Genomic DNA, 20109 nt, shown 5'->3' with positions numbered 1-20109 from the left:
CGCTTATGTACTTGTAATGTAGGAAGAAAAAATGATTAAAGGATGGCAAATAGCTTCGCCAAACGGCAGTGTTAAAATTAGCCTTAAAGGTCGTCGAGCTCCGACATTAAAAATCGAGAGACGAACCGGCGTCTATAAACCCTCCGAGCGGAAGACCGTCGAGCTCCGACGTTAAAAATTGAGAGACGAGCCGGCGTCTATAAACCCTCCGAGCAGAAGACCGTCGAGCTCCGACGTTAAAAATCGAGAGCAGTCGGCGTTATAAACCTCGTCTGGAAGAAAGTAAAGCCGGTCGGCGACGTCGGCAAGCTGGAGGCTCCTTGGGCGGGCCCCTTCAAAGTCATCGAAAAGCTCCGCTCGGGTGCTTATTATTTGGAAGATGAAGACGGACGACGGCTAGATCGACCATGGAGCGCGAATCATCTCCAGCCGTATCGAGCTGGGTGAGAGGTGCGCTGATGTAATTTTACATATGTTTTGGTCGCCTATGTCCTTGTAATGCAGGAAGCAAAAATGATAAGAGGGCAAATAGCTTCGCCGAACGACAGTGTTAAAATTAGCCTTAAAGGCCATCGAGCTCCGACGTTAAAAATCGAGAGACGAGCCGGCGTCTATAAACCCTCCGAGCGGAAGACCGTCGAGCTCCGACGTTAAAAATCGAGAGACAAGCCGGCGTCTATAAACCCTCCGAGCGGAAGACCGTCGAGCTCCGACGTTAAAAATCGAAAGACGAGCCGGAAGACCGTCGAGCTCCGACGTTAAAAATCAAGAGACGAGCCGACGTCTATAAACCCTCCGAGCGGAAGACCGTCAAGCTCCGACGTTAAAAATTGAGAGACGAGCCGGCGTCTATAAACCCTCCGAGCGGAAGACCGTCGAGCCCCGACGTTAAAAATCGAGAGTTGAGCCGGCGACTATAAACCCTCCGAGCGGAAGACCGTCGAGCTCCGACGTTAAATATCGAGTCGAGTACCCAAAGAGGTATGATGCGTACTCGCCATCAATAATCGTTCGACCGCCCCTACGTTCCGCTCGGCCCAGTACCCAAAGGTACTTCAATATCCAGCGAACATCTTCTGTCGAAGTAGGACATATTCAGCCGAGCGGAATACTTATTCAAAATACGTACGTAAAAATCCTTTTCGAACACGAGAGGTATGATAAGAGGCGAGCGGACAGCACACATATGGATTAGCAAAAAGACAAAGCAAGCAAAAGGAGATTATATTAAGGAAACTAAGGCCGAGCAACCAAATTACAAAAAGGGTAATCTTTGCCCAAGCGGCCGAATTACATATTAACTTCTACTCTAGGTAATCGTAAAGATCCTTCGGTATGTTGTCAAGAAGCGACACTTGATTGGCGGCCGGGATGACGGTGGACTCGGGAAGTTGCCCCTTGGACTTCAAGTATGTGGTGGTGGCGGTCATGGCAAGGTCGAAAGCAGTGTACATCCGCTTGTAAACTTTCTCCGAAAATTCAGGCGAGCGGATGTAATTCTGTCTCAGGGCGGCGACCCAGCTTGGCTCGGCCTCTTGGTATTCTTGGAAGGCCAATTGGGACGCGGCGAGGGACTCCTGCAGAGTTTTCAGCTCGTCTATATGCTTGAGTGCGTCAGCCGAGCGGCCTGCTTTCTCGCCATCGAGCTGCTCCATCAGCTCCTTTACTTTCTGCTCTAGGCCCCGAGCCTCCACATTCTTTTTCTCCACATCGGAGATAGCCGTGTTTTTCCGAGTGGTGGCCAGGCTTATTTTTTGGTCGAGCGACTTGACTTGCCGCTCGAGCTCGGCCAAAGCGTGGGCCTGATCGGCGGTCTTCTTCTGCTCGGCCGCCAGTAAATCCTGAGCCTTTTTAAGCTCTTTCTTCAGCTCGACATACGAAGGGCCTTGAGAGCCGGACGGACCGCTTGCAGCCTTCAGCTGTCTCAATTCTGCATCCACCATCGCCAGACGACTGCAAACGACGATCTCCTCCACCCATCTCTGTCACGAGCAGGGTGTTAGAAGCCGATCGGAAATAATGCGTAATGGACTATATGAAATAAACTTACCCCCGTGGCCTGTTGTATATGGTTGTTGGCTAGATTACTGAGGGGGATCATGGCGACGCGCACCCGAGCGTCGACCCATATTTCAGCTAAGGCCCTTTCATGGTAATCAGGTGCTCGGGCGTTGTTGGCCGATCGGCTTCAGGCATTAATTCCTTAGTCGGGAGATGAAGGGAGACCCGGATGGTTCGGCGCCGATCGGGAGTTGTCTGGGCAGATGCCGGAGAAAGATCAGAGGCCGGTGCCGAAAATTGGGATAAGATGGTTGAACGCTGGACTCGTTGGGGAGCGGGCGGAAGGATGCTGACGGGAACGGCCTCAAGAGGGTCCGCCTGCGCGTCTAGTTGAGACGGGGTCCGGTCGGACGAAATAGCCTCGACCTCTGGAGCCTTGCCGCGAGTGCTTGTGGTGGCTCGGGCGGACGGCTGAACCGCTGATGTGGCTGATCGGAGGGGAGTCTCCACTCGGCGCCTCTTTTGTTGGAGAGGCCACTCTTCTTCCGGAGCGGAGCCTTCCTCCCGAGCGGAAGGCTCTTGGCTAATAGTTGCTCCAGCCGCTTGCTCTGGGAGAGAAGCCTGAGCTGCCGACTCCCCGGCATTTGTCCCGCTCTCTTCTTCATTAGAGCCAACCGGCTGGATGCCGAGCGTCTCCATTTCTCGGGCAACTGCGGCCTCGAGCGCCGCCGCTTTCTTCTTGAGAATGTCAGCCATCACCGACTCCATGATAATATTCGCTGCAAAGGAAAAAGAAGAAAATCAGTTAGCAATCAAGGCAAATGACCAAGTAAAATTCTTACCAAGCTGCTCGGGAGGAGGGTTCTGATCGGACTCAGGCCGAATATGTACATGACTCCTTCCGGAAGGAACTTGTTGATGTCAAACCGCAGGCCGGCGAGCATGTTGGCGGCGTGAAAATAATTCGGCCGGGTCTTGAATCTTTTGAGCTATGGGGAGAGAGGAAGGCCGACCTGCCACTGGGTTCGGAAGGGAGCCCGCTCGGGAAGGCGAATGTAGAAGTAGAATTCTTTCCAATGCTTGTTGGAAGAAGGAAGTTTATTGAAGAAAACTAAGCCGGGCCGAGCCTGGAACATATAAGTTCCCAGCTCGGACTACTTAGGGTAATAGAAGTAGTAGAAAACCTCCGATCGGAGGGGAATGTTATGGATTTTAAAGAAGACGACTACACCGCATAAGAGGCGGAAAGTATTGGGGACTAGGCTTCCGAGCGGAATGCCGAAAAAGTTGCAAACATCTACAAAGAAGGGATGAATGGGGAGTCGCAAACCAGCCGTGAACTGGTCATGGAAAACACAAAACGCTTCGCGCGGTGGTTTGTGTGGCCGAGCAGAATCTGTGGGTAGGATGATTTCAAGGTCGGAGGGGATCTCAAAAGTATTAATCAGAAGGTCGGTGTCGCGCCGATCGAAGCGCGACTCCATGGTAGTGTACCATGGACTGAGGGTTTGGTCTTGGGATTGAGAAGGTTGGGCCATTGTCTGAGCGGACGAAACCAAAAAAGACGAAGGCAGAAGATAAAAGCAAGAAGATGGCAACGGAACAGTACCCCGAGGACGAAAACTTGGGAAAGAAGTGCAAAGAAAATGCTAGAACCAAAGAGAGAAAGGAGGAGAACCTTACAACGAAGAAGAAGATCGAGGGAAGAGCACCGGAGATCGTCGGAAACAGAAGCATGAGATCGCCGAGAGTCTGGAATGCAAGAGGAAGCAGTGAACTCGCGCAGACGCAAATGCAGTGAAGGGGAGAAAGCGAAGATTTTATAGGGCGGAGCCCGAGCGGCCTCCACCGTTGGATCCAGGTCACGAGAATCGGAGCGTGCATCGGGCCCTTGATTTTGAGCCGCCTCGGTCTCGTCGCCTGCACCGCCGCCGCCGTACGCTGATGGCAGCAATGCCACGTGGCATTCTGCCACAAGGGAGCATTTAATAAGTGCCTTATCGAGGCGCAGCGCGCGTGCTTGGCCTTAATGACGGAGATTGGTGCAACTTCCGAGGAGATCAGAGGGAGGGTGACGACTGGCGTTTTGGCTACCTCCTTTTATTCCGAGCGGATGGTAGCTGAAGGACGCCGTTCGGCTAAACTGATGGTCCAGTCAGTCGGACTAATCACCTCCTTCGACTAGACTTGAAGAGGAGGCAAGTGATCCGGAGGTAAGAACGGGGGACCCCCTTTCGGGGGAGTCAACGCCACGTGTAGGGGTGTCAAAAATGAACCCGACCCGATGACCCAACCAAAGTCGACCCGAAAAAAATCAGGTTCGGGTTGGGCATTTTCGGGTTCGGGTCGGGTTCGGGTTGAAGGGTTGGAGAGTAAAAAATTTTCGGGTTGGGACGGGTTGGGTTCGGGTTGACCCGGGTTGACTTAAATATAGGGATTTGTGGATTTTTTTAGGGTTAAATCAAATTTTATTTTAAAAATTTAGATGTTTTTATGTATATTTGTATGATAATGATGGAGTATTAAGATAAAAAGTAAAGAATTATAGAGAAAATAGCCAAAAAAAAATCATTTTGAATCGGATTTTCGGGTTATATGGGTCGGGTTCGGGTTGATCGGGTTGGTCGGGTTCGGGTTTAGGTGTTTTGGGTTGGACTCGGGTTCGGGTCGGGTTCGGGTTGGGTTAAAAAAAAAAAAAAACTCAACCCGACCCAACCCGACCCGACCCACTCAAATTGACACCCCTAGCCACGTGGAGGTCAAAATACCATACGTCCGACCGGAGAAGGGTAGACCGGTCGGCTAAACGGGGTCCCAGCTGAACCATAGACGACCCGACGGGACTAGGGATTCCGACGCTCAGGTTGAACAGAGGCATATGGCCGAGCGGATAGCCCGTTCGACCAAAGGCATAAAGTAGCATACTGCAAAGTCTCCACAGAGCACATTACCGGAAATCTCCTAAGTGGACCAGTACATATGACCGGCCGGACGTGAGGTGAGTGCCGACCGGCCGGCATGGAGTAAGAAAAGGACAAGAAACATCTTCTGACAGCGGGCATGTTCTATGACCAGGCCATACTCCAAATCTTACGACAGAGGGTTCCGATGTCCCATCAAAGACGTGCTTGGACTGTAGCAGTATGGTGTCAGGTAAGCTTTCTGACAAGCCCTTACTGAGGTATGGGCTGGGGACACGTATTCGCCTCGGTATGTGTGCAGGAGCTCCTTCCCAGCTCTATATAAGGAGCCTCGCACTTCACCGGAGGTACGCGTTTTCTAAGATTGTGAGCCATTTCTTGGTTGTCTGCTTACCTGACTAGAGCGTCGGAGGGTCGTCGCCGGGAACCCCTTCCCGGCCCGACTTCCTTGCAGGTTCACCGGAGGTTCGTACGACCGGTCGGAGATCTATGTCAGCAACTCAGAGAGCGTCACGTGCCCAGCGTCCATTGATTCAGCTTTCGGACGGGATCAATACACATTGATGGAGATAGCAACACTGCAACAGTCAAAAATAAAAAGATACAAATGTTCATAAATGACTACTAACTTGATTATGAAAATGTCAATGGATAACTAAGTAGATGTCTTAAAGATCATCATTCACAAAACACTAGTGCTGATGATATTCATATTCTTCAATATCCTCCTTTATCTGGTAAGCAAGAGCATCCACAATTAAGCAATGAGGGTACCTACAAACAACAAATATCATATAAGCACAATCTATACTCTATAGTCTATAACAAGATAAACAAGTTAAATATTGACTTAGTTGTGACCACTTCTTCACAATCCTTATAAAAGTTTAATTCATCTTCTGTCGGCTCCTTGTATAAGTTAATTTCTTCACCTCTAAGTCAGTCACTAGTGCACACTAGTGCCTCCACCATTTTGGTATGCAATGATGCCCTAAATGGATCTACAACTCTCCTCCCAAGGCTAAAAGCATTCTCACTAGCAACAGTAGATGAAGGGATTAAAAAAAATATCCTTGGCAATCTTAGATAAGATTAGAAATGTCGTTGTATTTCCTTTCCACCATTCCAAAATATCGAAGCTTGAGCTCCATTTCACAAAGGATCCGAGAAGTACTTGTCCACCTCATTGGTTATTTTTGCTTGCTTTTGAGCTTTTTTTAGTTGAGCCATTTTCAGATGATAGTTTAGTTTAATGGGATCATTCTTATACATTTCCATCAAATCTTTATCTACATCGCCATCATCAATCCCATTAATATGATCCAAAGGTGAATTCCCTTTATATGCATGATACAACTCCATTAGACAATTCTTTAAACCGTCAACAAAGGATTGTATTTTACTAGCATCCAATTTCATATCTCCCAAATGGATCCCAATCATTTGAAGTTTATAATGAGGATCTAGAATGTGACCTAGGAAAACAAGCTTGTTCACCTTCTCAAGATTACCCCAATACTTATTGAACTTACTCTCCATTCTCTTAGCAACTTCTTGTAATGAAGGATCAGTAGTGTCAAGTATTATCTCATCAATGATCATCCTCATTGCAACTATTTCCTCCTAAATCAAGGGTGATGTAGTTTTCTTGGTAGTACTAAGTTGCAATGTAGTATCATGAAACCTCTTGAGAAAATTCACAAAGAATTGTGCCTTCTCCCAATCTTTTTCCATAGGAGGCCCCACTCTCTTTTTCTTCTCCGAACCATCTACCCCTTCAAAGTATTCAACAAATTGAACATTCTCTGTCATCCTACCAAACACTTTTTTAAACTTGTATGCGACAAAAAGCATTGTATAGGTGGAATTCCATCTCGTAGGCACATCCATTGGAATGGTTGACATTTTATCCATTTTCAATAGGATAGCACACTCCCTAAATTGGCCCAACCGTGCTCCAGAAGAGTGAATATATTTCACACAGTTTCTAATGGAATCAACTGACTCATTAAGAAACTTCAACCCACTCTTGATAATTAAATTTATAATATGACAACATCTCAAATGCAAGTATTTACCATCAAATAATAGAGTGCGTATTTCCTTTAGCCTCTTTCCCATGTACTCCACCGCTTTATCATTCGTGCTAGCATTATCAACTGTGATAGTGAAAACTTTATCTATCCCCTAATCGCTCAAGCATGTTTCTAAAACTTTGCCAATGTCATCTCCTTTGTGAGAGGTAATCTTGGTGAAATTTATTATTCGCATATGCAACTTCCAATCATTATCCAAGAAATGAGCTGTGATTACCATGTAAATGATATTTTGAATTGAGGTCCAAGAATCGATCGTGATACTTACCCTTTGATCACCAATGACACTCTTTATCTTAGTCATCTCCAATGCATATAAATCCCATACAAGAGAAGCAATTTTCTTTCTGTTGGGAATCTTGAATCGAGGTTGAGCTTCCTTCATCATCTCTACAAACCCTACCCCTTCCACTACCCTAAATGGCATCTCATCTTTAACAACAAATGTAACAACCTTATCTTCAAGTTTTTTTTGGCAAAAGATGTGGGGTGTCAAAGCATTATTCATGGACGATTGTGTTAAGATTGGTTGAGAAGAACCTGACTTCACCGTATTATGAGGAATCTTTTTTCATTTCTTCACATGCCCATCAATGTCATTATCCCCATGTGTTTTGCTATGGGCAGGAACTTCAGTTTTGCAATAATTGCAAATAGCAACAACAACAATGACATCATTTTTGTCATTTCTCATTATAATTTTCTTGGCGTGTGACCATACATCCGCTATTTTTTTCCTTTTGCCTCCAATATCTACTACTTCCTCATGAATGATTGATGTTTTGGATGGAGATACTGTGTGAGGTTGAGTGATGGAAGGAGAGCTACCACTTCCTCTAAATGTATCCATGAATGAACTTATGAACAACTACAATAATATGAATATAGTTCAGAATCAGATAGCACAGTTAGAAACATTCAAATATTACTAAAAAGAGAATGCTAGGTGAGCAAGATTTAAGAAAAATAGAGATTGACAATTTGACATCATGTTTAAAATGTATATAGAAATATATCATAAGACAGAACACTTTTGAATCAACACTTTACTGAGCCCCCAAGGAACTTATCACAAGGCAGAACACAATATTTAGATAGTTGTACCAGACAAAATAGCATACAAATACATGTTCACGATACTCAAGTAATTAGGGAGCAAGATTTAGGAAAAATATAAAACCTATATAACATGTAGAAAACATTATAAGGAAATTCAGTTCATCAAAAACATAATACACATACCATCATGGTGAACAAATTGATTGAATCCATATGAAAGCAACAACATCAAACATAAACTATGATTGTAACTAATAAAGCAATTGCAGCAAAGTTTTGACAAATACCTTTATAGATCAATGTGGCTCTTTGCTGCCTTGGCTTATTGGCCAGTAGAGCACGAACTAAGGGAGGGAGGGGAACGTCAGCCGTGAAGATCCGATACGGGAATGGAGGAGGCAGCGTGGCTTGGACTGTTGTTAGGGACGCTGTAGCCGAACACGCAGAGAAATGGAAGAGAGATAAGAGAGCTCCCGGATGGACAAGCGGAAGAAGCAGATCAAAAAGGAGGTATGGCCATGTGGGCATGGGCTAGGGTTCCAGTGGAATAAGTCGGCGAACAACGAAGGACGAAGGGTGAACGACGAACGGCGAAGGGCGAACGACGAACGGTGAAGGACGAAGGGTGAACGACGAAGAGCGAACGGTGAAGGGCGAACGATGTGATTCACGTGTTGCGTGAAGTGAACGGCTGAATGAGTGAATGAGAATTTGAGATGCGTAATTATCCTAGTTTAATGTTTACTTACTTTTTTATTTTTCTTTTTGTGTTTTTTAAAATCGTAATTCAGTTTTTAGATATTTTAATTTTTAGACCTAGTTTTCTATATATATATTTTTTAAAAAGTCAAATTAAAAATTATTATTAATATATTCGGGTCGGGTCGGGTAGAGCTTGTGTCTCTGATCCTTTTCTCGATTTTGGTCGGGTTGGAAAAAATCCTGACCACTCCAGTCGAAAAATATTTAGGTCGGGAAAAATTCGGAACGGAAATGAATTGAGAGTCGGGAATTTTGTAAAAAATTCCAGCCCTAATCATGTACAATGGTAAAATAATAAGTGCTTGAATTCTAAATGGGATAACGTCTCGGACCTCTCGGTTTCGTTGTACTTCAGGTAAAATAAAGCGTCTACTTCAAAGATTAATCCGGCAAAATTTAGAGACTTGAATTAAAAGTAAATATATAAATAGGATGGACATTGGACTGCTATACCAATAGAAGAGTTGTTGCAACTGAAGAAGCATTAGTATCCGGTGAAGGCTCAATGTGTAACGAATGGAGAGATCATGCGGCGTGTGATAGTTTCTAGAAATGCATCCAATCTGTGTGGGATACCCAAAGAGAGCATTCGACATGGTCGATCGTCTAGAGAGGACTAACTTTAACGAGGATAGGCAACCCGGCCGATAAGGGCAATGGGTTGGTGATCCATATGGGAGAGCATTCGAAGAGACCCTCTAAGACAAGCGAGTAGCTTCTTGATCTTGGATCGTACCGCCTGGGTGAACCGATCGTAGGGCATCACGGGAGGTTTGACCACGGAGAGGGAGGCGGCGGCGGCTGGAGTTGCCAGAGCAGCAGCATAGGTGGTGGAGGCGGATCGAGGCCGGAGGGAACAAGGCTACGTCGAGATAGCGCGAGGAGCTTGCGGGTCGCCATGGTTATGGCCGAGAAGCGAGCATCGGGAAGGAATGAGGCCTGGCGACGGCGAAACAGTGTGAACAAGGAAGAGTATCCAGTTAAGCAACACGGTCAGCTTGGACCTGTTGGAAGCTATTTCTCTTTTACTGGGCTTTAATCGGGTTCGATCTGCTCGAGCTACGTCGCACTTCGGGCCTATTTGAAGCTTCCTCACATCTTCCTGGGTTTCGTAGCCACCAGATGTGTACACGTCAAATCTGGCCAACAACGAACAAATTGTATACGCGTAAGAAACCCTAAAATTAGCCGCAGACGCCGCTCATATTTAATCTAGCCCACTGCCCATGGGCTCTGTTTCCGCCTCTGCTCCCGCCACCTCCCCACCGCTACCATCACGACGCGGGTCTGTTTCCGCCGCTGCTCCCACTGTCTCCTCACCGTTATCATCACCACGCTTCCTTTCGGTGAGCATTTCTCCTCACTCCTCTTGAGGATTGCTTGGTGTCTGTATGCTTCTTCTTCTTCTTCTTCTTCTTCTTCTGTTTTGTAGTTATGACATTTAATTGAATTCTTCTGTGATTTAAATTTGTGCAATTGTTATTGTTCTTGTTTCGGATTGGGGATTCTGGACCTAGGCAGGCTATTTTCGTGTTACTTCTAGAAGTCCTGATTGGACGAGAAGAGCGAGGGTGTTTGTCTCCGCAATGAGCAACGAGATTGTGCCGATGTCTGCGCCCTGTGAAGCGCCAGCTACGAGCAGGGTGAGTTGAAAACTTTTCTGGGTTCATTGATAGCTCATCTTCGCTCATCCTCTTCTAGACTAAGAATGGTCTCTGATTAATTTTAATTTTTCTTTATTGACGTTAGGGAATACTAGGATTTGATCACTTCTCTTTATTGCTTTAGGATGGTAAAATAAATTCATAAAATACGCGTTCCTAAAGCTAGTGTTTTAGTTCATAATTTATTAGGGTTTGAGGTGAGTCCTTGTCTCCACCACCCACTGATAGTTCATGCAGTTTTTGATATGGCGGGATGGTTTTTTTTTTTTTTTTGGTGGGTGAATGAATTTCATTTGTGACAGAATATAGAGCGAGCTGGAAGCGCTAAACAACAGCTTTCAAGGTTGGTGAAAGAATCCCTTGGCTCATTATTCCCAGATGAAGTCCAGCCCATTGTTGCGGCTTGCCAAGCAAAGTTCGGTGATTATCAATGGTGAAATTCTTACTATATTCTTCTTCAGCAAAGCACTTCGGCCAAATTTCAGCAAAGCCTCTTTGTTTCTCTGTTGTGTGCTTGATAAACTGACTATGCAGGTCTATTGCATTTTGAGTTCTTATTAGTTGTTAGAATGTTTAATCGTTATTGCCACTGCAATTCTCCTCTAATTTAGATATTTATAAGATTAATTTGTCTATTGTTTCATAATTATAGTTACCATTGTTACTATTTGCTCTTTGTTTGGTGAATGAAAATGACTAGAAAAACTTTGATGTAGCAACAATGCAATGGTAATTTGGTCACAATTGAAGGGGAAAACAACCCAGTTCAAGAATCCCAGTTCTATTGGCCAGGTACCTCATAATTCCCATTAGCATCAGTTCCTACATAATGTTTGCAAAGTCAAAAATTCACAGCCAATTAGGTGGCACCATATTACATTGTTCTGATACTCATGGTGGTTTGTATCATTTTTTGTTCTCTAAAACAATATTGATATGACATTTTATACAGGCAATTGCCAAAAATCTTCCTGAATCTGAGATGATTGAATCTACCTCTGTTGCTGGACCTGGATTTGTGAATATAAAATTTTCAAACAAGTGGATATCTAAGGTAAAGAAACATTGATCTGTTTCCTCAGTCATATCTTTCTTTCTTCTATCTGTTATGCAGAAATTTAAATATGACACAGCATATCCAAAACATGTTGGTAAATGGGATTGAGCAATGGGCACCAATACTTTCAGTTAGAAAGGCAGTGGTAGATTTCTCATCACCTAATATTGCAAAGGAAATGCATGTTGGTCACTTAAGATCCACCATTATGGGTGACACTTTAGCTCGCATGTTGGAGTTTTCGAACGTGGAAGTCCTTCGAAGGAATCATGTTGGTGATTGGGGTACACAGGTAACATTTGTGGTTCTTTTTGTCTTTTCTGTAAGGGTCTTCCTAAATTAAGTTACTGAAGAATCAATATGCTGTTATTTTATTTCGTGTTTCCTTTAAAAGTCAGATCTTTTTTTTTTTTTACTGTTAGTCTAATGTACTGAGATTGGTTACTTCCCGCATAACATTTATACATTATCTGTCTTATGTTCTAAGTTTGATACCTAGTTCTCTATCTCCTGTCTTTGCCTTTGGTATCCCGTGATCAATTTATACACTGGTGCAGTTCTTGCAAGTATCTCATCATACAAAAAGGGGCCTGATCAACTATGTTTTGTAAAACAACCTGTGGTAAATTGCTTTTAAACTTTTAAGAGCAACAGTTCTTTTACAGACAAATAAAGTTATGAATTACAATCACAGACATACATGTTGACATGGAATTTTTTAAAATGTAAATTCGATATATTCCCCTGTTTGATATCCTAGTTTGGAATGTGATTATGCTTGATAAGTTAAAAAAGATAATATAAATGGTTAACAGTATTTATTTGTCCACTAATCCACCATATAAGCTCCTGTTCTCCTCCCCTCCCTTTGCTTGTAGTAGGGATTGCCACCCCTACTACCTCTATAGGTTCCCTTTTCTCTTCTGCAGCCCTTATACAAAGCATCCTTGTAAAATTTCCTTTGCATTTTGTTTTATTATGCTTTCCACCAACTATCTAAATGCAATCCATATATCACCTCTGAAGTGGCACACTTAGTATTACCTATGGATATCTACTATATTATATTATATTAATATAGGATATATTCCATATTAAGTTGTATTATATTAATATAATACAGAAAAGGGTGTAAGTTTAGTGCCATTATTTTAGTGAGAGCCATAGTTTCATGGCACTTGGGAACGTGATTCCCATTACAACAACTTAACCAGAACTATTATGGTGGTACCTTGACTTAATGCATTGTATGTCTATATAAACTTTGAATAAGGTGGATTCTGTGTATGACGCTACCTTTTAATTGTTGACTATTGTTGTTCTATCAGGGATGCCATGTACTTTTGTTAATTTTATATTTTAATTACTCATTAATTAAACTTTATATTTTATATACTTATTGTTGCCTCTTGTAAATTGCTGTTGAATAAATTTATTTTATTCTTCTGCAGTTTGGCATGTTAATCGAGTATTTGTTTGAACAATTTCCAAATTGGGAGGATGCTGGGGATCAAGCTATTGGTGACCTTCAGGTGTGATATGACATTGCTAAGTTTTTGTGGATTTATCATGTTTTAGAATGTGATCCTGCCTTAGTGGTAAGGTTTGTCATGGAACCATGCTCTATAAACATACAATTCATAATATACTCATCCAATAGTCTGAGATATTTATTTTATTTTTTTAAAAAATTAAGTGTTAAATGCAAAAAAATTATCTACATGTAAGCATGTCTCATAATTTTGATGGATCTTGTGAAGAATGTTGAGTTAGGTTTTAACTGTGCCCCAGGAGGTTGACTGGTTCCTTCCCTGGGTTTCGTTTCAAAGTGAAATGCTATCCATTGATAATATCAACACAATATTAATCCATGTAACTTTTTTCTTTGTGTTTAACAGAGAAATCATAATCTATTTTGTTTGGTTTGTCTTTCTTTCATTATCTGTAAATATGTGCTCTCTAGTTTGTTTTTGTGCATATTGAATCTGATCCATTGTGTGCTAATATAGATTGAATTTGGATGATTTAGGGTTGTCTGATGTGATTCTAATTATATTTTTGTGGCAAAATACAACATAAGGATGAGTATAACTTTTTAAAACAATATATGCACTCTTTTTTCCCCCCTCTTTAGGAATGGTTAGCGTGTATGTATCAACTTGGATAAAACTGAAAATAAACCCTATTTTAAGACCCTTTTGAATGATTTTCTTAATGGTATTGTATTTATTACAAATCTGACTGATTTCTTTGCCACTTCAGGCTTTTTATAAGGCATCAAAGAAAAAGTTTGATGACGATCCAGATTTCAAGACAAGGGCACAACAAGCAGTTGTGAAATTGCAGGTGATAATTATCAACTTAAACCTATAAAGGGTGGATCTTCATACACAAGCACAGAAGATTGTTTTTTTTATCACCTAATTATTATCCTTGATGCACCAATTATCATTCTATGTTTGTACATTGGCAGAAAATTCATTTCTTTATTATTCTTTTTCACAACTAGTCTCTTGTTTCATAGAGCGGGGAAGACAAATATAGGCACGCTTGGCAAAACATATGTGAAATCAGCAGAAAAGAATTTGATCTGGTTTATCAACGTCTTAAGGTCCAATTGGAAGAAAAGGTAATAGTTATATTATGAGCTAAATGTTTTGGTGGTTTTCAAATTACTTTTGACCGTTTCTCAACTGGGAAGCTAGTAGTTATATTATGAGGAAATGTTTTAGTTTTTTGGTTGCTTTTGACCACTTTACAACTATCTGTATATTCCTTGTCAGTTTTACTCCCTCTTGTTTTCCTCAGTTTTTAGTTCTATCAATTTTGTTTCAAAATTTTTTTCTTCCACTTTTTATTGATTTGTTTAAACTGATGCTCAATATAATATATTTAAAAAATTTCTTTAATATGAATGCTTTAATAGCTACATGCTACAGCACTTAGCTGATCAGAAGTAATTCAGCAGAGTTTCACTGACTTACATAGTCCAAATCCATTAAGTATTAAGTCTCTTTGGATTGATGTTGTCTATTTATTTGTCTCTAACAAATTATTTTATTTTTATTTTCTTCTCTAAATCTCCTTCCCATTGATTTCTTTCTTAGTGTCTAATAGATTAATATAACGTTTGAAGAATATTATTTTTTCAAGGGTGAGAGCTTTTATAATCCTTACATCAGAGGGATTTTGGAAGAGTTTGAAAGAAACAATCTTATTAAAGAAAGTGAAGGTGCACGTGTGGTGGAGATTGATGGGTATGACATTCCTTTGATTGTTGTGAAGAAAGATGGTGGATACAACTATGCCTCTACTGACCTGGCTTGCCTTTGGTTAGTGTGTCTAATTTTCATTGTTATTTTGTCCTTTAAAATACCCTCTGACATGCGTCCTTTTGTATTGCTTGTTAATTGAATCGCCAGAAGTTATTAATGCATGTGTCTCTTTTGTTGAACTTGCTTGTAACTATGCAATTTTATTTTAATTTTAAGACATATATACAGACTAGTTAGTATTGCAAGATTATTGTTTTGTTTACTTGTGTGCTTGAAGGCTTGAACAGTTGTCTTCTTATGCCTTTCAGAGTTTTTCACCTTTAAATAACTCAGAGAAAACACAGGAATTCATTATTGATGTTCTCTTAATAGAACATAAATGTGTATAGTAGGACAAAAGAACCATCAAGTGTATGTTGGATTAGATTTGCTTGTGGTCTATTCAATTTCCTTTGAATTTCTTTTTGGCCATCTCATTTCATGACTTTTTTTGGCTAGCCATTTGCTCCCAGAAAAAAAAATCATATTGTCTTATTAAATTGCTGTCTTGTTGCCTTAGGTACTCGATTTATAAAAACCTTATATCCTGCAATCTCTTGTGAAATGTTGTTTCATTGTTTGACACCTAACTGATAAATTCTCTAACCTTTGTTACAGTAGGGTTTTCAAATCAGCCCTTGCATTCCATTTCTAAACTGATTCTTGATTACTTTATGCATAAAAGATGCTTAGTTATCTTTACTTCTTCCCTGCTTGCCAGCACCAAATACTATTTCTGTTTAGCTTACACGTCCATGTAAAACATAATTTGTCATCGTTTCTTTTTTGCTTTATTAATACCTTCTCGATGTTAAACTTACACTTTATCTCCACTAAATAGTCTTTCCATGATTGGTTATTCTTGAATGCCTTTTTTCTCATGATTTCTGGAGGTACCGGCTAACGGAAGAGAAAGCTGAGTGGATTATTTACATTACTGATGTTGGTCAGCAGCAACATTTTGATATGTTTTTCAGTGTATGTATCATGAATGTTTTATTCTAGCTCGTACAGTTGCGGTTACAATTCTGGCACATGTAGTTGGAAGTTGTTACAGTGTCTTAATTCAACAAATAGTTTTTTTTAGTTTTATTGTGTTCTCCATAAGCTTATGAGTTCTAATTGATCATTACTCCTGTTATTGCCTGTGATAAATTCATAATAGTGACGCTATTTTTATTTCAGGCTGCTAGATTAATTGGTTGGCTTCCAGCTTCTAAAGATGCATATCCAAAGGCTAGTCATGTGGGATTAGGTTTGGTTCTTGGATCAGACGGAAAACGTTTTCGAACTCGTAGCTCAGAAGTTGTCCGTCTGGTTGAGTTACTTGATGAAGCTAAAAATCGTAGCAAAGCTGAATTGATAAAGCGGCTTGAGGACAATGGTATTCAAATAAACTTTTTTGTTCTTTACACCCTATTGATTTTTATATGTATGTATATTAAGATTCTTGTTAGTCTCATTGAACCATGCTTGGGTGTTTTTCATCAATTCAATTGTCTATTTTGAGCAATGTAATTTTAAATATTTTTAATTTTTTTAACAGGTAAAATTACTGATTGGACAGATGCTGAGCTTGAGAGTACTGCTGAAGCAGTTGGTTATGGTGCTATCAAGTATTAAAGACTTTTATTTAGTATTTAAGTTCTAGTGAAGCAAAAGTGAAAATGATAATGCCTTTGTTCCCAATTCTCTTTTTTACCATTTTCAACTCACCATTATTTTAAAGTTTCATCCAATGCCTTTTCATTTTTGTTGATAGTTAATTGCCATGTAAAATAGTATTTGAAGGGGGCAATTGCTTTTTGGTTGAATTTTCCTTTGATTTTAAAATAGGAAGTTAGTTTAAAAAGATTCAGTTTCTAAGAGAACAAATGCACAAATGCTGGAATGATATGTTCTGTTTTCCAAGATGTGCCAGGTCTCTGGTTTTGGTTAAATTGCATGTCCATTTTCTATGTACTTCTAATATCATTTTCAAACAGATATGCAGACCTGAAGAACAATCGCTTGACGAACTATACATTTAGTTTTGATCAGATGTTGAATGACAAGGTATCTCTTTTTTTTTTTTTTGGAGAAGGTATGTTACTAAAACATAATATTATAGAGGATACGCCTAGGGGGCGTCTAAGAACCCCTAGGTTACATTGTTTGGAGAAGGTATCTCTTATTTTTTACTCTTCCTATGGTCCCCTAGGTTATATTGTTTGGAGAAGGTATCTCTTATTTTTTACTCTGCCTATGGTTATATTGTTTAGCTAATATAGTTTCTAGGTCTGATTGAATAGTGGTCTGCCTATGGAAAACGAGTTGTCTAGAAACATATAGAAATATGGTATCTCTTATATTTCCATGGAAACTAAGCTAATATAACAATCATTTTCTTCCTTTTGTTATATTTCCATAGAATTTTTTAGGTTTTTAACTTAAACTATTAAAAAATTGTCTAGATCCAATTCATTCTAAAGATCAATAGTCCTCAGTGTTGTAGATCTATGAAAATATCATGAACCAAAGTCCTATTTGGTTTTTTTTATTGCTTTCTTAATCGTTGGGCACTTGAACTGAAAAAACATACATGATACCATCAACAATCAAAGTTGATATGATATTTTTGTTACTGATGGATTCTTTTTGTGTTGTATATCTTTATTTTTACCTTTATTGTTCAGTCTTTTGTATGTTATATGTTATTTGAACAGGGAAATACTGCTGTCTACCTTTTGTATGCACATGCTCGGATATGCTCCATCATTAATAAATCTAGCAAAGACATAGAAGAATTAAAGAAGGCAAGTACCTGTATGAGTTGGAAAATTAATACTGGTGTGGTATTCCATTGCGCAATTGTTTGTTCCTATTTTTAGTTTTGGCACAATTGAAATACTGTCTTGTGTTGTTTTTACAGATAGGAAAAATTGTGTTGGATCATGTTGATGAGCGGGCCTTAGGGCTTCATCTGATTCAATTTGCAGAGGTATGAACTTGTGTCATGTTTTTTTATTTGGACAACTCGCAGATTCATCATTTGTAGGTGTGGCATACTCATGGGCTTAAAAACTATATAATATTGAGATTGTTAAATATAGCACAAAATTTTGACACTTGACAAATTTAAGATTAGGTTTTCTTTTTTACTGATTTTATACATTTAGTTGTGTTTTCAATACTAAAGATGCATTTACTAAACTTGTTGTCTAATTAATTATTTTGTTTTATTTTCGAAAACCTTTTGCTACTATTGCTATACTCATCTATTTCCATTCTGTTCAATAATCGTCGATGAAAATTTATTTTATTTTTATTTTTTCCCCTGCTGGTAACAATTTTTTTTCAGGCATAGTTGTATCAAGTTTCTTATTGCATTTTTTAGATATTATTATCATGCTTTTGCCTTTCTGATGGATGCAAATATTTTTGATAAATTTCAGATAGTCGAGGAGGCATGTTCCAATCTGCTTCCAAATGTTTTGTGCGAGTATCTTTACAATTTATCTGAGATGTTCACCAGGTTCTACACTAGTTGTCAGGTATATTTGATGTTTTCTTTTTTTGGTACTACATAAAAATATTACATGTTTGACATAATAGATAAAATAGTAGTTATTTCAAATTAATTATTAGACCTGGACCACAATGCCAGCTCTTAACCAGCTCGTAACCAACTCTTAACCAGCTCGTAGCCAACTCATAACCAATCAACCAAATTAGTAAATGCAGTTGGAATCCTAGGGTGTGCTGAAGCAGTTAGGCTCAAATTGGAGTCATGGAGTTGTCCGTGGTGGGACGGTCTGAGGTGGTAGTCCCTTGGGCCAAACCAAAACTACCTCCCGCTTTCCCATCTAGGACCAAACCTCTACAACAGATTGGCCAAATCGCATAAGCCCAGGACTGTAGTTGAGTTTTTTGAATTGTTGGGCATTGGTGCTATTATAATTGTTCATCATTTCACTTTTATGACAAGCAGGTGATTGGATCAGAGCAACAAGAAAGCAGATTGTTATTATGTGAAGCCACTGCCATCGTGATGAGGAAGTGCTTCCTTCTCCTTGGAATCACGCCAGTTTATAGAATTTAACATGAATCCATTCCATTTCAATCATTAATTGACAATATAATAGTCACTGCTTGTAACTTTTTCATAAAGACTTCAAAAATCCAACAGGATCCTTGGGAAGTATTTATTGTAATGTTTTGCAAATTCTTGGAAGAAGTTATTGTAATGTACTTTTTAAAAGAAAAACCAATTATACAAAATCAAAAACAGGGTTAGATGGCTTGGTCCTTTATGGAGTTTCAGTTACATGGCTCTTTGTTTTCTTCTTGTAAGAGTAAAATTATAAATTATATGCGTAAGTTCTACTTTATGTCTGATTTACTCCAAAGGGACCGGTCGACATGAAAAATTAGGATATTTTTTTATTAATTTAAAACTGTACGGATAAGTTCATAGTTTGCACGGATAAAAGTCATAGTTCGTCCATGTTTTTTGTCCATTCAAAATTCTGACTCCATGGTTTTACTTTGGTCATCGCCAGTGATCCAATGAGGATGTTAGCGATGGCCTTCAAGACGGGTCTCTGCAGTAGTTAAAGAGCGAACAATTATGTGGGCATACTTGCGTCCCTGGGAGCAAGTCTGCAGAGAGGGAGGAAGCCGTCTCTTGGTTCTCCCACGTTTGGGCTAAGAGGGAGGAAACCATGTCGTGTCCCTCAGCTCCCCATGTTCGGGTCTCTCCATGCCATAATCGAGATGGTACCGTGTCGCCTCACGTTCTCTTTTTTCCTGCTTAACTACTGTAGGTGCAGCGGAGACCGGTAAGAAGGGGGTGAATTACTGAAAACAAAAATTAAAACCACCCTCCTCGGATTTCAACTCAGAAATAAATGCAGTAGTAAAATAATAGAGACAAAATAAAAGCAGAAACAGAATTTTAACCTGATTACAACCAAGAGGGTTGTTAATCCAGGGCAGTGAAAAGCGCACTAAGAAAATTTTCCTTTGCTGAAGGCGGAGAAGCCTTTTACACTCTAATGACTCAGAACTACTGCTAGGAAATGCTTACAGAGTTGAATGTAGAAGTTGTTGTGAATTCCTAGCTCTAGGGGCCTTTAAATAGCCTCTGAAAATCTGATCTCGAGGGTCCAAGGTGCCTCCAATAGGGGTCCAAGGCGCCTCCAAGAGGTGAGTGGATAAAACTTTATCCGCGGCTTGAAACGGTCACTTTGACCT

At 40.3% G+C, this 20109-nt stretch overlaps 1 protein-coding gene across 3 annotated transcripts; it reads left to right on the top strand.

Annotated features, from left to right (window-relative positions):
• Window positions 1–9964: 9964 nt before the first annotated feature.
• On the top strand, window positions 9965–19078 carry LOC122011701 (arginine--tRNA ligase, chloroplastic/mitochondrial-like). Of its 3 annotated transcripts, none has more exons than XM_042568068.1 (18): window positions 9965–10185; window positions 10357–10482; window positions 10806–10936; window positions 11220–11295; window positions 11456–11557; window positions 11637–11852; window positions 13012–13092; window positions 13823–13906; window positions 14085–14189; window positions 14714–14892; window positions 15768–15852; window positions 16060–16258; window positions 16421–16490; window positions 16860–16929; window positions 17580–17669; window positions 17786–17854; window positions 18309–18407; window positions 18845–19078. In XM_042568068.1, the coding sequence occupies exons 1-18, from the start codon at window positions 10066–10068 to the stop codon at window positions 18953–18955; spliced, it is 2013 nt and encodes a 670-aa protein (XP_042424002.1). In that variant the 5' UTR covers window positions 9965–10065; the 3' UTR covers window positions 18956–19078. The 3 variants fall into 3 exon arrangements, with proteins under 3 accessions (XP_042424002.1, XP_042424003.1, XP_042424004.1); XM_042568069.1 differs by having other exon boundaries at window positions 10028–10185; window positions 10361–10482; XM_042568070.1 differs by having other exon boundaries at window positions 10057–10185; window positions 10337–10482.
• The last annotated feature ends 1031 nt before the right edge of the window (window positions 19079–20109 follow it).

Source organism: Zingiber officinale, chromosome 8A (assembly GCF_018446385.1).
Source record: "Zingiber officinale cultivar Zhangliang chromosome 8A, Zo_v1.1, whole genome shotgun sequence".
Classification (NCBI taxonomy): Eukaryota; Viridiplantae; Streptophyta; class Magnoliopsida; order Zingiberales; family Zingiberaceae; genus Zingiber; species Zingiber officinale.
Note: the sequence above shows the minus strand (reverse complement) of the source record. Positions and strands in the feature narration are given on the sequence as shown.

Excerpts from the sequence above, each read along its gene's own strand:
- LOC122011701 (XM_042568068.1), top strand. The coding sequence starts at position 10,066 with ATGGGCTCTGTTTCCGCCTCTGCTCCCGCCACCTCCCCACCGCTACCA. Across the intron at positions 10,186-10,356 it reads CATCACCACGCTTCCTTTCG|GCAGGCTATTTTCGTGTTAC; the intron begins GTGAGCATTTCT and ends TTCTGGACCTAG. Across the intron at positions 14,893-15,767 it reads ACTGACCTGGCTTGCCTTTG|GTACCGGCTAACGGAAGAGA; the intron begins GTTAGTGTGTCT and ends TGATTTCTGGAG.